The sequence below is a fragment of the Mesocricetus auratus genome, unplaced genomic scaffold (assembly GCF_017639785.1).
Source record: "Mesocricetus auratus isolate SY011 unplaced genomic scaffold, BCM_Maur_2.0 Super-Scaffold_100031, whole genome shotgun sequence".
NCBI classification, from domain to species: domain Eukaryota; kingdom Metazoa; phylum Chordata; class Mammalia; order Rodentia; family Cricetidae; genus Mesocricetus; species Mesocricetus auratus.
This window is the reverse complement of record NW_024429212.1, coordinates 17,640,177-17,655,626: the sequence shown is the minus strand read 5'-3', so window position 1 is coordinate 17,655,626 and position 15,450 is coordinate 17,640,177. Positions and strand designations below refer to the sequence as shown.

The following is a 15,450-nucleotide window of genomic DNA, read 5'->3' as shown; positions in this document are numbered from 1 at the left end:
CTCTTCAAAGTCAGGCATCCCCGTTGCGGTCTCAAGAGTTTCTGATTCATCTCCAGGCTTGTCTTCTGTGGTGGCTCTACCCTGGTGATGTTACCCTTCCCTGAAGGTTCTCTTGCCACCATCTCCTGCCCTTAATGCACTGACCCTGCAGGTCCCCACCGTGGTCACTGGGGACTGGGCTAGGGGTCAGGAGTTCCTTGGACCACTAGTAGGGTCTCCCCAAGTCCAAATCAGGGCAGACCTACAGAAGCAAGGCCCTTGAGAACCGCTGACATTGGGGGCAGAGCGACTGTAGGTCCAAAGTCACAGGCATTATCTGGACAGCACAAAACTGTGGTTACTGTGGGTGCCCTTCCCTTGCATGCAGGTCCTCAAAAGCCTGGGAACACACTGAAGGAGAGTCTTGCCATGGGATAAGGGAGCTTGTGAGAGCCCCGCTGAAGTTTCCAGCTAACTATGCATGTTCCCCTAGATTCTCTTCTGCAAAGGCCTCATATCCAGTATCCTGAGACCCTGTGGAAAACCTAGTCCATTCCTCGTTTTGCTTATGTGGCCTGGAGGGCGTCTTGAATCCTTGCGGACCACCTTGCCCCTCCGACTGGTGCAAAGGCCCCGCCTTCTGCAAGACGGCACCGCCCCTTTGGAGGCCCCAGCCAGTCTCCCCGTTCGGGCCCCGCCCACGCGAGCCTGCGCGTTTGGTAGCGCAATCGGAAGCCGGGAGCGGGCACCTCCGAGGGTCCTCTACACTGCCGATCTGGCTTTAGCGCGCAGCTGGAGCTGGAGCGGTCCGCTTGTGGATGGCGGCGGCAGCCGAGTCCGGGGCCCGGACCTGGCCGGGCAGCGGTTCCCCACGTCTCGGCAGCCCGGCTGGCAGCCCGGTTCTGGGAATCTCAGGCCGCGCACGCCCGGGGTCAGGGCCAGAGCGGACCGGCAGATCTATTGGCCCTGCAGCGCCCGGCCACAGCTTCCGCAAGGTGACACTCACCAAACCCACCTTCTGCCATCTCTGCTCGGACTTCATCTGGGGGCTAGCCGGCTTCCTGTGCGATGGTGAGAGTCCACCCTGCGTCCTGAGGCCGCTCCCAGCCTCCTCCCTGAGGCACTGCCCTGACCTTTGAGCCCTATCCCTCTTGGCAGTGGCCTTAGACAGTCTCTTGTTTGAAATGGACCTCCTAAGGAGGTGACGCCGGCTTTTAGAGGTAGGAAGGAAGGGTTTCCCGGGTCTGGCCCTCTTGGCCTGGGATCTCAGGATTTCCTAGGGGAAGGTGGAGACAGAGTCGCCATAGTGCAATGCTGTGATTGGAACTCAACGGGGTTGCAAGAGGCAAGGTGTGTTTGAATCAGTTGCTCGGCCTGGGCATAGAGATATGACGGTAGGACTGAAACCTTATGCAGTGGGAGTCCCACCGGTGTTCTGTGTCTGGCTTTCTAAGCGAAGGGGACACTAGGAATAGACAAACAGGGCTGGCCTGAGCCATGAGTCTTGGTCATTCTTGTCCCGAGTGCAGGCTGGTGCACAGAGGGACTAAAGGCTGCTCTGCTTAACTCAACTGCTTGAAGAGCCAGGCCCAACCTTCTTTACAGATGTGGCATGTCCCGACACAGCTCCCACCCAGCTGCCAAGCCGGCTGGGCAGGGCAGAGGATGGCACCCACCTCTTCCCCTGCTCCTCGGGTAATTCTGTGGCTGGCACTCTTAGTGTTTCTCCTCTTGCGAGGAGGCGGGCCCTGAGACCCACAACCCAAGTCTGTGAGGGGCATCTGGGCCTTTGACAGTGTGTCCTGACTAGGGACTGAGGTGCGACCAGTTAAGGGAGCATCTGTCCTGCTCAGGGAGACAAGCTTGTGCTCTGGGCAGGATCACCGAGGCCATAGCTCCTCACAGAGGAGTGTCTTCTAGTGGGGATGTCTAGTTGTCTCGGCACCTCAGCCTTACCAGTGACATAGAAGTGGTCACCTGGTCTTCTCTGTCAGATCAGAAATATTATGCTGCCTTGCTTGCCTTTCTGTAACATCAGAGCCCCACTGAGGTGAAGGCTGTGATGTGTGTGCTGACTTAGCTGCAAGTCTGAAGCTATACCCCAAGTCCTTCAAGGGTGCCATAGGCAGGGCTTCAGGTAGAAGGGTGGTGGTTCTCTGACTTACTTTATGCGTGAAAGTCACAGAAAGCAAAGCTTGCCAGCCTAAGTCTAATCTTGGTAGTGGAGGTAGGCCTACAGGTCAGAGGCTAGACTTAGGATTTCTGTAAAACTGAGAGATAATGAAAGCAGGCTTGAAGTCTAAGGAGAGACTCCTGATACCCCTTACAGATATGAACCCTGTGTAAGGAAGTCAGGAAACCCAAGCAAAATCTGGTGTATAGCAAGCCCTGGAGTCTAGTCCTCAGGCAAAGGTGAAAAGCCCCTTCTAGGCAGCACTGTGAGGAGTGGGCTGGGACCCCAGCAGATGTCCTCACAAAGGTATGGGCAGAGCCTTTCTACCTGCAGGAGCATGTAAGGTGTTCTGCACACAACAGACACTGCCTCAGCCCACAGAGGAGGCAGCAGACAGACAGTAACAATGTAGGGCGCCTGGGAAGACTCCTGGTGGGTCACACCACTTTCTCATCTGCTTTCCTCACCAGCTCTAGTCTCCTGGTAGTTTTCTCTGGAGCATCCCATGGGGAATTGCTATTTGTCTCCTCCTAGGATGGAGGTGTCTGGGGGGGCCTTAGCAGCTGGGACCCTCTGGATAGGTTCTGGCTCCTCAGGCTGCCTTAGTGATCACGTTCCTTTGTTTCTACAACCTCCTCCGCAACATCCCACCTGTGGAGTCCATCCCAGGTCCCCCATTCTCTTGTCCTCCCCTGGCACTGATAATGTTATACAGGCTTATATCCCCTCTTGTGCACCTCCAAGTTTGTATCACTGCTGAAGCTCTGTTTGGGCTGAGACCTGGAAACAAATGCCTCCCTCCCCAACCAGGTGTGGCTTTTAAGTCCCGAGCCCCTCCCACAGCTGTCTATGTACACTCTGCCTTTGGAGACTCATCTCTCTGCTCCTCTGTCGGCCTCAGAGACAAGGGAGTTCTGAGTCAGTGTGAGGGGCACGGGCCAATCCCAAGACAGCAGTGCACAGTCATGGTCTCACTGTGGCATCTGGCCCTTGGGCTCTTGAGGATGGTGTTACTGCCTGCTTCCATAACCATGGCGAGCGCGGCAACGGCATCCCTGCCACTGAGTGGCTCAGGGCTAGGGTACCACACTGACTGGCTCAGCTCAAGGACTTCCTCCACCGGCTCTGGCTGCCTGGCCTCTTTATGATGGGCTCCTAGGCCTGCTGTGGAATCCTGATGTCTTGATATGCTGACAAAAGGCTGAGTCTTAGGACCTCTCGCCTCCTTAGTGTGTGCATGGGTGGGGCTGCTTAGCGGGGTGGGCTGACTCACCGCTCTCTCCCTGCAGTCTGCAACTTCATGTCCCATGAGAAGTGCCTGAAGCAGGTGAAGACCCCGTGCACAAGCATCGCTCCAAGCCTAGTACGGGTGAGTGCGGGGGCGGGGGGAGGGGCAGTGCACATGGTAGGCTGAGTGGGGGGAGGGCAGTGCCCATGGCTCTCATGGGGCTTAGGTGCTGACCTCCAGCTGTCCTCTGCGTTGTCAGTTTAGCCACATCATAGTTAGGAAGCCAGGGGCAGAGTCCTGCTCACAGTCGGAAAGAGCCATTGATGAGTTGAGCACCCTGAGTGAATCTCTAGGGAGCTATATTGAGAAAAGTCAGTGTCATAGACAGGGCACACACTTGTCTATGGAACATTCTGAATGAGGAAGCCAGAGGAGCACAGATCAGAGGGCCAAGGTAAGAAGGTGGGTGCGGCTGCACAGGGGCCAAATGAGGGGTCCCGGAGGCTGGGTGCTTAGCTTGGGGGCCTGTGTGTACTCTCGGTGCTCTGGCTAGCGACACTGACCCGTGTCTTAAGTTGTTAACACTGGAAAATGGGTAAAGATCACAGGGGATCTCTGGATGTTTCTCACAGATGTGCATCAACCCTTAGAGGTTGTAAAACAAAAACAAAAACAAACAAAAAAATCTCAGAGCCTTGGAGTAGGTTTGGCGATTGACCTTCCTCCACAGGGAATGTAACGAGGCTCCTATGGGGCCCAGGGACTTCCTTTCTGTGAGTGACGGCAGTGGTGACAGCAGCATAGCGACACACACTTCAAACAGGTGGGCGTGGTGGACTCACTTTCCGTATCTGCATTCTCAAGGCCTGTCCACTCACTGGCAGCTCTGCTGCTCAGAGCTTGTACTTGTTCGCACTAGGCAGGCAGGTCCTGCCTCCCGGCAGTGGAGGAGACAAGTGAATTGGGGTGTGCTGAGGCACCGCAGTAAGAGAAGTCGGAGCTGGCAACTGTCCTTAACACTGCCATCCTTCTCTTAACATTGCTGCTTGATGGGTGCTTGATCACTAGGTGTGAGTACAAAAAAAAAAATCCAAGGATGCTGGCTGCTGTCATCTCGGGATGCTATGCTTGCCAGAATGGACCCTTGTGAACAAGTTGAGGCTATAGCTATCTAAAATGATCTCAGTGTTTTCTTATTTTTCACTTGAGAATTAAATGCTAGTATGATTTCAATATTCTCAGAGGATATAGGTAAAGAGAAAATAAAAACCATCTTCCATCCTGACATACATACTACCGTCTGGAGTGCAGTTTTTTTTTTGTTTTTTGTTTTTTTTTGTTCTTTAAGTCTTAAGACCTTACCCCTCCAATCTGCGTTCACTAGGAAGGCAGTTTACCGGCACATGCTCACCTCCAAGAGGGCAGATCTGGGGGGCGTTGGAAGCTCCTCTATCTAACAAGACAGGTGCCGGGTAGCTGACAGTCTTGCTGGACTATGGAGTAAGGAATGGATGTTAGGTATCCATTACCTGGAGGTGTGAAGTTACAGAGTCCTTTTTCTGCTCCCCTGTCCCACAGTCATCCGGCCTGGCCCCAGTCCAGGTCTCATGGTAGAACAGCTGGATTGAGGTAGTCGCTCTCCAGCAGGATCTGAGCGTCAGATCTGTGAAGGTGAAGGAGCAAAGGAGATGATCTCCCCTCTGTCCAAGCAGTTAACCAGCAGGTGATGCTGGGCCAGTTCACAGGGCTAGCAGAGAATAAGGGTACAGGACCAGGCAGGCCCAAATCTGAGTACTGCTCTGCCCCTATAGGTCCCTGTAGCCCACTGCTTTGGTTCCCTTGGGCTGTACAAGCGCAAGTTCTGCGTGGTCTGCCGCAAGAGCCTGGAAGTGCCTGCACTCCGCTGCGAAGGTACCGTTGGGCCCGTGGTCCCTTTTGGAACTGAGCCCATTGCTCAAGGGGGCCTGGTCTCTGCTGCCCTGGTTTGTCAAGTGCATGAGTAGTGGTCGTCCCAGGCTAACCTTGGGGGCCTACCAGGCAAGACGTAATCAGCCTAAAGGAAGCTGGTTCAGGATGGCGGGGGGTTGGGGCTGGAGCCAGCCCGAGCTAAGAGGTCAGTGAGGAGAGAGAGGGGTACGGCAAGAAGCCCCTAACCTTGCCCGCCCCCCCAGTGTGTGAGATGCACGTTCACCCCGACTGTGTGCCCTTCGCCTGCAGCGACTGTCGTCGGTGCCACCAGGATGGGCAGCAGGATTATGTGAGTGTACGAGAGCTGGGGGTAGGCGTGGTAGGGCTGCTGGGCTGGCCGAGCTTCTGACCGGCCCCCATCCCCAGGACACGTATCACCACCACTGGCGGGAGGGGAACCTGCCCTCTGGTGCGCGATGTGAGGTGTGCCGGAAGACTTGTGGCTCCTCCGATGTGCTGTCTGGCGTACGCTGCGAGTGGTGTGGTGTACAGGTGGGCGTGGGGATGGCATGGGTGGGTGGGTGGGGGGCCTTGGGCATGGGACAAAGAAAAAAGCGGGAGCCATCAGGTAGGGGTGGGCTGCGTGGCAGGACATATGATGGCGGGGAGTTCCTGTCTTTCAAATTGTCTACGTCCTTTTGCTTTCTGGGCTATGGAGTAGCACCTCTGGCTTTGTGCGCCATCTAGATGGGTGCTTGGCCTGGTAGGTGTGGCCAGCTTTCTGCCCCGGGGTGCCGGATTCATGCCTTTATCCTACCAGGCCCACTCGGTGTGCTCCGCAGCGCTCCCACCAGAGTGCACATTTGGGCGTCTGCGCTCCATGGTACTGCCTCCCTCGTGTGTGCGCCTGCTGTCCCGAAACTTCAGCAAGATGCACTGCTTCCGCATCCCCGAGACTGTCGCCCTGGAGCTTGGTGAGGCAGGGAGGTGGGGCTGGGGTGAACCCTGGCTAGGTCAGGTACTGAGTGCAGAGGGCTTTGTCTACCCTGCAGGTGACGGGGACGATGGCCTGGATGGAAGTGCTGCCACAGGTCTAGGCAGAGAGATGCTGACAGCTACGGAATCCAGTAGGTGCCCCCACTTAGTTCCCTCCCTCTTTCCCGGCCTGGTTCCAGTCCCCCAGGGTTCTTAGCCGCTCCCCTCTGGCCTAGCCAAACAGACCCTGAAGATCTTCGACGGCAACGACTCCATGAGGAGAAATCAGTTTCGACTGGTTACAGTTCCCCGCCTGGCTCGGAATGAGGAAGTGACGGTAAGAGTAAGCCTGTGCACAGAGGTGTGGTACACACTTCTGGAGACCTCTGCTTACCCGGCCCTCCATACCAGGTCCTCTGTGCACCTGGCCCCACGCGCTTGACTCTGCCCTCTGCAGGAGGCAGCACTTCGGGCCTACTATATCAACGAGGACCCTAGGGACTTCCAGCTGCAGGCGCTGCCCCTAACCATACTATCCGGCAATGCCCAGGCCCCGGGGAAGGCTGGGACCACTGAGGAAGAGGCTAGCAAAGGCTCTGGGCCCCGAGATTCCATGCCCGAGGCCTGGGTCATCAGGTCTCTGCCTCGTACCCAGGAGCTCTTGAAGATATACCCTGGCTGGCTCAAGTAAGACTCAACGCCGCACGGGGTTTGATGGGGGAAGGTTAGGGTGAAGACCCAAAGCCCAGACTTTGAGCCTGTCCCCCACAGGGTGGGTATGGCCTACGTGTCCATCCGTGTGAACTCAGAGAGTACAGCACGGTCAGTGGTTCAAGAGGTTCTCCCAATGCTTGGTCGACAGGTATGTACACTGTCCATTCCCAGCCCAGCTGTGGCATCCATCACCTGCCCAATGGGGCCAGGCTACTACTCCTGAATATCCTGTGGATATGGGGGTTCTGTCCTAGGCCTGATTTTGCCCATGCTGTATAGGTTGAGGATCAGGAGAGATTCCAGCTGATTGAGGTGCTCATGAGCAGCAGACAGGGTAAGCGGGCTGCATTTTTCAGATCCTTTTATGTAGTAGGTCTGGGTCTGATGCTCTGGGAGGCCTACGAGGACGCTGGGGCTAGACCATGCCCTTCTGATCGGTGCCACCTAGATCTGCTTGAATCCCCACATGCCCCAGAGGCTCAGAGCAGCTCTTTGTAGAAGGGAGTAACCCTTGCTGACATGTTTTGTCACTCAATCCTACAGTCCAAAGGACAGTGCTAATGGATGAGGAGCTTCTGCTAGACCGACTCTGGGACATCCGACAGGTCAGTGGGTACAGATAACACTTCTGGGAAACTTCCAGTCCTTAGCCATGGCCTATAGGAGAATGCCACCAAGGCTGTCCACTCACCTGCCACTTCACCAGAGGGACATTTATTTCTTCTCCTCCACAACCATCAACTGATACCCCTGGCTGGCAGTAACCTCTATATCATGTCACCTATGTCTAGCTGGGAGGCCTTGAATCTCAAGAACTATCCACGTTAGTTCCCTCACGAGCTAAGTGGGGTGATGGAGAAGTGTTGCTGGCAATGCTGCCCAGCATCCCCCATTCCTGTTCTTCCTATAGACATCTGTGCGCCAGGTGAGCCAGACGCGGTTCTACGTGGCTGAGAGCAGGGCCATGGCCCCACATGTCTCCCTGTTCGTGGGTGGCCTGCCACCTGGCTTGTGCCTCCAGGATTACAGCAACCTGCTGCATGAGGCCATGGCCACCAAAGGTGTGACCTTGGGCTATCCAGGGCTCTGGCTGGGAGAGGGTCCTGACTGGGCAGTGGGGCTGTGGTGCCAAATCTAAGTTCTCTTGCCTCTTCATGCACCATCTGAAGCCCGTGCTCAGTTCCTACCCCAGCCAATCCATTGCTGGTTTTTCCAAAGTCTATGCTTCTAGGGGGAGTCCCTGTACATTCAGGAGTCAAGGATCTTGTTTGGGAATAGGGCATGGGCTATTCCCAGAGGGCTGACCCTAATGGATGGGTCAGGGCTACTACTTGGGTGGGCTGTACTCTGTATATAGATGCCCTTAGAAGGGAGGTTGGTCCCAGATCGGGAGGTCAGGTCTAGGCTTCACTATGCCACTCTGACTGCAAACTGTCTATGCAGCTGCTGTGGTGTCTGTGAGTCACGTCTACTCCTTACAAGGTGAGCTGATGTCTGGTGGATGTTCCTGGAGTGGGGGTGGAAAAGCCTTCCTTTACCCCTTTCTCTAGATCCACATACCTGGAATCATCCCTTGGTTTTGTTTCCTGGTTCCCATCTTTTGTTTTTGTTACAATATGGCTGTTTTCTCCAATCTTTGTCCTTTCTGGGCCAGCATCTTTTACTGGGGAAGAACTTGCCATGTAAGCCCAGGATACTCAGAGATCATGCCGTGCTCATGGTATTAGATTTGGGTGTATGGTTGGTGAGGGAGATGAGCCTCTTTACCCATGGCTGGGTCCTGAATTCAGCCTGCCCTCTGTGGGAAGAGTAGTCCCTTACTGTGTATGCTACCTAGAATCAGCTGACATGAGCTGACTGTGGTCAGAGCTGTGGCTGGAACTGGTAGCTGAGGCTCTGCCTGGGTGCCTGGTTGGCAAGATACACAGGAGAGAGTTTGTGGGTGTGATACCTTGGGGGTGGATTTCATAGGGTAGACCCCGCCCTGAATGCCATTTTGGTAAGATGCACAATGCACACCCTTCCTTGGACCCCTGGGGGGCAGGATACACAGGATTCCTCACTGAGTACCTTGTGGATGCATAGGACACTCACCCTGACCTTTGGCCCACATGTGGCAGGTGCAGTAATTCTGGATGTCACCTGCTTCGCAGAGGCTGAGCGACTCTACATGCTGGCCAGGGACACAGCAGTGCATGGCCGGCCACTGACTGCATTAGTGCTTCCAGACGTGCTGGTAAGTTGTTAGAAAGAACTCTGTGACCAGCTTAATGCCCCAGGACCATGTCCTCATTGCCAGGTGGCTGGCACGTGCCACATTGGCCTACCTTATAGCAGCCCAAAAGGGACAAGGTTGACCAATTTACATCAGAGGGTCAGAGGTCAGAGAGTCAGTGCTTGTCCAAGGTTTCTGAATGAGTGAGACATGATGCTTAGGACCAAGGCTGGTGGGCTGGAGGGATGGCTCAGAGGTTAAGAACCACCAAGAGATCTGAGTTCAGTTCCCAGCAACCACTTGGTGTCTTACAACCACCTATAATGAGATCTGGTGCCCTCTTCTGGCCCGCAGGCATACATGCATGCAGAACACTGTACACAATAAATCAATCTTTTTGTTTGTTTTGAGACAGGGTTTCTCTGTGGCTTTGGAGGCTGTCCTGGAGCTAGCTCTTGTAGACCAGGCTTGTCTTGAATTCACAGAGATCTGCCTGCCTCTGCCTCCCCAGTGCTGGGATTAAAGGCGTGCACCACGAATGCCCGGTTATAAATAAATCTTAAAAAACAAACAAAAAAGAACCAAGGCTGGTTTCACATTAGTAATGGTGAACTTCTAACTTATTGGGATTGCCACAAGACACAGCTCCACCCCACTTAAGGCCAGAGTGTGCCTACATCCTGCCGGGCCCTGTCCTTTGAGTATGATGCTGACCCCAACATTTACTCAAGTGGCCGTGTGCCTAGGGTTATTTCTGGCCAGTAGGTGGAGCTCCTTGACTAGATACCACTCTTATGACCTGGTAATGGCTGGGAAGAGGTGTACCCAGAGGGCAGAGGAGTTGCATAGGAGTGCCCAAAGTATTTAAGCCTGGGCCCCACAAAGTACTCGCAGGGGTCCACAGCCTCCTTGTACCCTGAACCCTGATCTTGACTTCAGACTCAAGTCTAGGAGGAACAGAATTCAAGTGGAATGAGTTGGGGAGGCTGGCAGGCTCAGGCTGTGCCTACCAGTCCCTCCTGCCCACTGGTCCCGCCCTGGAAGTAGCTGTTACCAATGCCTCAGGATATAAGGCTCCCAGGATGTTTTACCAGGCACTGTCCTCCCTGGCGCTGTGGCAGAAGCACGAGGCCATACTTAGTTTCTGTTTTCTGTCAGCTGCCTGCCGTGGGGCAAGTGAGTAGCTATTGAGTGCAGGCAGCTCTGCCCATCCAGTGGTTATCCCATCTCAAGTGTTCCCTTGTCAGGCGTAATGCAGCCCCTGTGCTGATGCCCACCCTGTGTCTGTGCCTGGCTTGTATGTCTCCTGTTACCCAGCACCGCTGTGGGGACCTGAACAGCCTACTGTGTCTGGGGACTATCTCTTGGCATTATGTATGGGAAGACTGATTTTGTCCCCGTGACCAGCATGTAAACTTAGCCCTTTGGCTGCCATGTAGCAGGTGGGACATGGAAGCTGCTGATTTCCAAGGGGTGGGTATGTTGGTAGCTTTGCAAGGGCCACGCCTCACTCCAGCTGGCTGGTGGTGACAGGTGGGATCTATGGGTTTCCAACATGGACCCGTAGCTTCATGGCTAACAGGGTATGACTGGTTCCTTGACATATGTCATAGTGGATATGTCCCTGGCGTTTGTCCTTAGAGCGTCAAGCAGCTATGGTGGTGCTCTCAAGGGAAGAAATATTCTAAGAGGTCAGTAATGAGTTGAGATAAGTACGTGGTCTGCTTAGCCTCAGGGAGGACGATGGCTTTAGTAGGATTGGAAGCTGAGGCTGGACATGGTTGATCTCAACATAATTCAGCCCCCCACTTCTCAGCACACGAAGCTGCCTCCTGACTGCTGCCCCCTCCTCGTGTTTGTGAACCCAAAGAGTGGGGGCCTCAAGGGCCGAGAACTGCTCTGCAGTTTCCGGAAGCTACTGAATCCACACCAGGTCTTTGAGCTGACCAACGGGGGCCCTCTTCCTGGGTGAGTCTGGAGTTTTCTGGCATGTGGAAAGAGCAATCCCCACCTGTCTCTAGCTAGTCGGAACTCCAAATGGGACTGCTGGGATCATTAAATCCTCCATGTGGCCAGACATGGACATCGGAAAGGGAAAGGGCTGCCCAGGGCAAGCATGTGTGGCCAACAACTGGCCTGGGCAGCCAGGAGGTAGTGGCAGAGCAATGTCTCCCACACAGGTTCCACCTTTTCTCCCAGGTGCCCTGTTTTCGGGTACTGGTGTGTGGTGGAGATGGCACCGTGGGCTGGGTGCTCGCTGCCCTGGAGGAGACAAGGCGCCATCTGGCCTGCCCAGAGCCATCTGTGGCCATCCTGCCCCTGGGTACAGGTGGGCTTAGTCATCAACTTGAAGGATGGGGTCTCAGGGCTGTCCCTACTATGGGTTTTGCTGGAGGTTTATGGTGGTATGTGGATTATGCTAGCTTTCCTGTTTCCTAGGGAACGACCTTGGCCGGGTCCTCCGTTGGGGGGCAGGCTACAGTGGTGAGGACCCCTTCTCTGTGCTGGTGTCTGTGGATGAGGCTGATGCTGTGCTCATGGACCGCTGGACCATCCTGCTGGATGCTCATGAGACAGACAGTACGGAGAACAGTGTGGTAGACACGGAGCCCCCCAAGGTACCAGTGTGGCACCTGCTAGGATCTTACATTTGACTCCCCCTTTGCTGATGGGAATCTTTCCTCCTGAGGCAGAGCAGGACCTTGCCAACTCAAGCCTCTGGGATTGTGGGGTTCTGCCTTCTCTAGGGGTGCTGTGACATTTAAGCACGGGATTAGTAGGAAAGGGTATTGGTGACAACAGTTAGGGAATGCTGGCACTCGGGAGTGGCTGGCCAGCATCCTGGTTATGCCCTGTCTCCAGATTGTTCAGATGAATAACTACTGTGGCATTGGCATCGATGCGGAGCTCAGCCTAGACTTCCACCAGGCACGTGAGGAAGAGCCTGGCAAATTCACAAGCAGGTACCAGTAGGGCAGGGCCGGGGGACCAGGTCACTTACAGCAGCCAGCGGTTTTTACCTGGTAATGCAGGATGCCTACCTCCCCTGTGGCAGGTTCCACAACAAGGGCGTGTATGTGCGAGTCGGGCTGCAGAAGATCAGCCACTCTCGAAGCCTACACAAGGAGATCCGGCTGCAGGTGGAGCAGCAGGAGGTGGAGCTACCCAACATTGAGGGTCTCATCTTTATCAACATCCCCAGGTGCTGGGGCTGGGCTCTCAGAGACTCTGCAGTTTGGGCCAGGTGCTAGGTCTGTGTCTGGTCTGTGCTTAACTTTGTATTTTCATCTTTTGGGGGCAGCTGGGGCTCGGGGGCTGACCTGTGGGGCTCTGACAGCGACTCAAGGTTTGAGAAGCCGCGCATAGACGACGGGCTGTTGGAGGTGGTGGGTGTAACGGGTGTCATGCACATGGTGAGCACTCACTAGCAGGCTGGTGGGCAGGCCCTGTGGTACCCCTTGGGCCCCAGTAGCTAGCTCAGCTTTTGTCTTGTCCAGGGCCAGGTCCAGGGTGGGCTGCGCTCTGGAATCCGCATTGCCCAGGGCTCCTACTTCCGCGTTACGCTCCTCAAGGCTACTCCAGTACAAGTGGATGGTGAGCCCTGGGTTCAGGCCCCCGGGCACATGATCATCTCTGCTACTGCGCCTAAGGTATGTTGACAAGGCTCAGAGCAGAGGAAAGATGGATCAGGGTTAAGGCCACATTGGCCGATGCTATATAGGAGCTTTGGCCTTCTGAGACTCCAGGTGTCATGGAACAGCCAGCTCTTTGAAGCCATTGCCACTCTTTTGCGGAATAGAGCCAAGTATTCACTGGTCCAGAGCTACCACTTTTTTTTTTAAAGAATTATTTATTATATATACAGTGTTCTACCTACATGTATGCCTGCAGGCCATAAGAGGGCGCTAGATCTCATCATGGATGGTTGTGAGCCACCATGTGATTACTGGGAATTGAACTCAGTACCTCTGGAAGAGCAGCCAGTGCTCTTAACCTCTGAGCCATCTCTGCAGCCCCAGAGCTACCACTTTTTTTGGCGGGGGGAAGGGGGTTTCAAGACAGGGTTTCTCTGTATTGTTTTGGAGGCTATCCTGGAATTCACTCTGTAGACCAGGCTGGCCTGGAACTCACAGAGATCAGCCTGCCTCTGCCTCGCGAGTGCTGGAATTAAAGGCGTGCGCCACCAACGCCCGGCTTCAGAGCTACCACTTTTAATGTTACTCTAGCCCTCTGACCCTCCATCCCTACCTTGGAACAGGTCCACATGCTGAGGAAGGCCAAGCAGAAGCCCAGGAAGGCTGCCAACATCAGGGATACCCGAGTGGACACCTTGCCTGTTCCTGAGAGCAATCCTTAATAGAAAGAGGAGCCAGGATGAAGGGTCTCAATCACCCAGCCTTCCTTGTCTTTGGTTCTGTTCCAAGTCACACACATTGGCTGGCCAACAGATGGACTTAGCTGTACCACTGACCATAGCACCTTCATGGGTCTTGGGATGTTTCTATCCCTCATCCTTATCCAATGTCATGTGCAAACTTAGGAGCAGGTAGGTAATGGCCATTGTCAATTCTGCCACAGAACTGATCTATATGACATGGGCATGAGGCTCTGGCTAGCCTATCTTCTGCACAAGACTGGTCCTTATGGGGTAAGTGGAGCTGGTCCCATTAGTCACACTCCTTCCTTTGAAACCTCAGAGCCCCTTGGGCCCAACACTTCCTGATGCAGGCCATCCAGGTAGGCCCTCTGATCTTGTTTTGTGTTCTTTCAAAGCAGCTAGCCCTGTTAGGCCCTTGCCTAGCAGATACAGAATGCTGCTTGTTCCTCCTGTCCCTGTTGGGTGAGTGTGGCATCCTCAAGTCCCCAGGGATTGTCATGAGGCAGCCTTTTGGGCTGAAGATATTAGTTGCAAGGTCTTATCTAGCTGGTGGCCGTGAGCTGAAAAGCTGTACCTAGGGAGGGGAATCTTCGTCTACCCTGAGGCTAGTTTAGGTCACAGCTGGAGTATGTGCCAGGCCCTCAGTGTCCCTTCTCAGCCCTGGAGTAGACACTTAATGCCCAGAAGAGACCCGAACAGGGCAGGTGGTACCTGGTTGAGGAATGTGTAAATAACACCTGCTATTGTGGAGTGGCCAAAACTCCATTAGACTCAGCTTCTAGCACTTTATATACATGCTGTTTGCCAGCCTGCAGCCCTACCTTGTAGATGTAGAGCTTCTACTCTGGCTCCTGCACACACCAAGGCAGCTGTGATGGCCAGGCCTTGCTGGGGGCATCAGGGTCACAGAATGAGACAATGCTGTCTCTTTCATGCACCCAAGAATTCATCACACCTCAGACCCCAGAGGAATATGCCCCAAAACAAGCTGTCTAGCTAAGCCTGGTGGTACATGCCTGTAATCCATTTCTTGGGGGCTAAAGCAAGAGAAGAGCACGTTCAAGACCTGAGTGGGCTATAGAGCTAAAGCTGCTCTGGAAGAGTAAAAAGGGAAAAAGAGGGCTAGCCCTGGGTGGGAGAGGACCCGTGTGCAAAGTATCCTGTGATGCTTACCCACACAAACAAGTAAATAGGTCTTGAGCCTCCTGTCTGTTATCACTGGGCTTGCGCCACTTTCAGAAGTGGCTATGGAGTAAACCAAGGGGGGGGTCTACCTGGCTGGCAGCTTCATAGGGACCATTGTGCCACACCCCCTCACCTGCTTCTGCCAAAAGTGCATACAAGTGCGTCAGATAGCCATTTGTGTTCTCAGTATAGATGTTCCTCGTGTTTACATCATTCTCTGTGTTCAAAGAAATTGTGACGTAGTTTTTCACTTTTATTTCAATCTGGAGGAACTGTTTGTAAATTATGGTCAGTGTAGCATGTCCTCTGTATTTAAGTGAGACTGTCCTTTGTGGAGTGTGTCCTGTCTCTGTGTGTAATTTATCACTACCTGAATGTGAGCTAACTTATATCTGGGCCAAATACATTGTGGGCTTTGCTGTCCTGTAGCTGCCTCTTGTCTTTGTCCAACGCCTGGTATGGGAACTGGCAGATAAGCTGCCAGTCCCACCAGGGAGCTCTGTGACTCCTCAGCCGGACTCAATCGCCCGAAGCCTTTGAGCACAAGGGTGGCCTGTGTGGCCACACGCAGGTCACAGCAAGGAAAAGGGATGGTCTTCTCGTCTTGGCTGGGCACTACTGCCTCAAACAAGACCTTAGTGATGGCCCCATGCAGCTTAGTCAGGTTAGTCAGACAGGTAAATTCTTTTGGCAGT

The 15,450-nt window shown here is 54.3% G+C and overlaps 1 protein-coding gene across 4 annotated transcripts; it reads left to right on the top strand.

The window, feature by feature from the left end:
• Nucleotides 1-679: 679 nt before the first annotated feature.
• Dgkq (diacylglycerol kinase theta) lies at nt 680-15,183 on the top strand. 4 transcript variants are annotated; one of them, XM_040733437.1, is made up of 23 exons: nt 681-1,050; nt 3,442-3,521; nt 5,192-5,291; nt 5,552-5,637; nt 5,715-5,840; nt 6,109-6,262; nt 6,341-6,415; nt 6,500-6,600; nt 6,721-6,950; nt 7,035-7,125; nt 7,257-7,311; nt 7,521-7,582; nt 7,888-8,038; nt 8,421-8,459; nt 9,098-9,213; nt 10,994-11,160; nt 11,373-11,521; nt 11,632-11,810; nt 12,055-12,155; nt 12,248-12,394; nt 12,494-12,605; nt 12,690-12,842; nt 13,451-15,183. In XM_040733437.1, the coding sequence occupies exons 1-23, from the start codon at nt 798-800 to the stop codon at nt 13,547-13,549; spliced, it is 2,826 nt and encodes a 941-aa protein (XP_040589371.1). In that variant the 5' UTR covers nt 681-797; the 3' UTR covers nt 13,550-15,183. The 4 variants fall into 4 exon arrangements, with proteins under 4 accessions (XP_040589372.1, XP_040589371.1, XP_005077471.1 ...); XM_005077414.4 differs by having other exon boundaries at nt 682-1,050; nt 11,009-11,160; XM_040733439.1 differs by lacking the exon at nt 681-1,050 and adding an exon at nt 4,111-4,203 and having other exon boundaries at nt 3,441-3,521.
• Nucleotides 15,184-15,450: the final 267 nt, after the last annotated feature.

Excerpts from the sequence above, each read along its gene's own strand:
- Dgkq (XM_040733437.1), top strand. The coding sequence starts at position 798 with ATGGCGGCGGCAGCCGAGTCCGGGGCCCGGACCTGGCCGGGCAGCGGT. Across the intron at positions 1,051-3,441 it reads AGCCGGCTTCCTGTGCGATG|TCTGCAACTTCATGTCCCAT; the intron begins GTGAGAGTCCAC and ends CTCTCCCTGCAG. Across the intron at positions 5,638-5,714 it reads AGGATGGGCAGCAGGATTAT|GACACGTATCACCACCACTG; the intron begins GTGAGTGTACGA and ends CCCCATCCCCAG.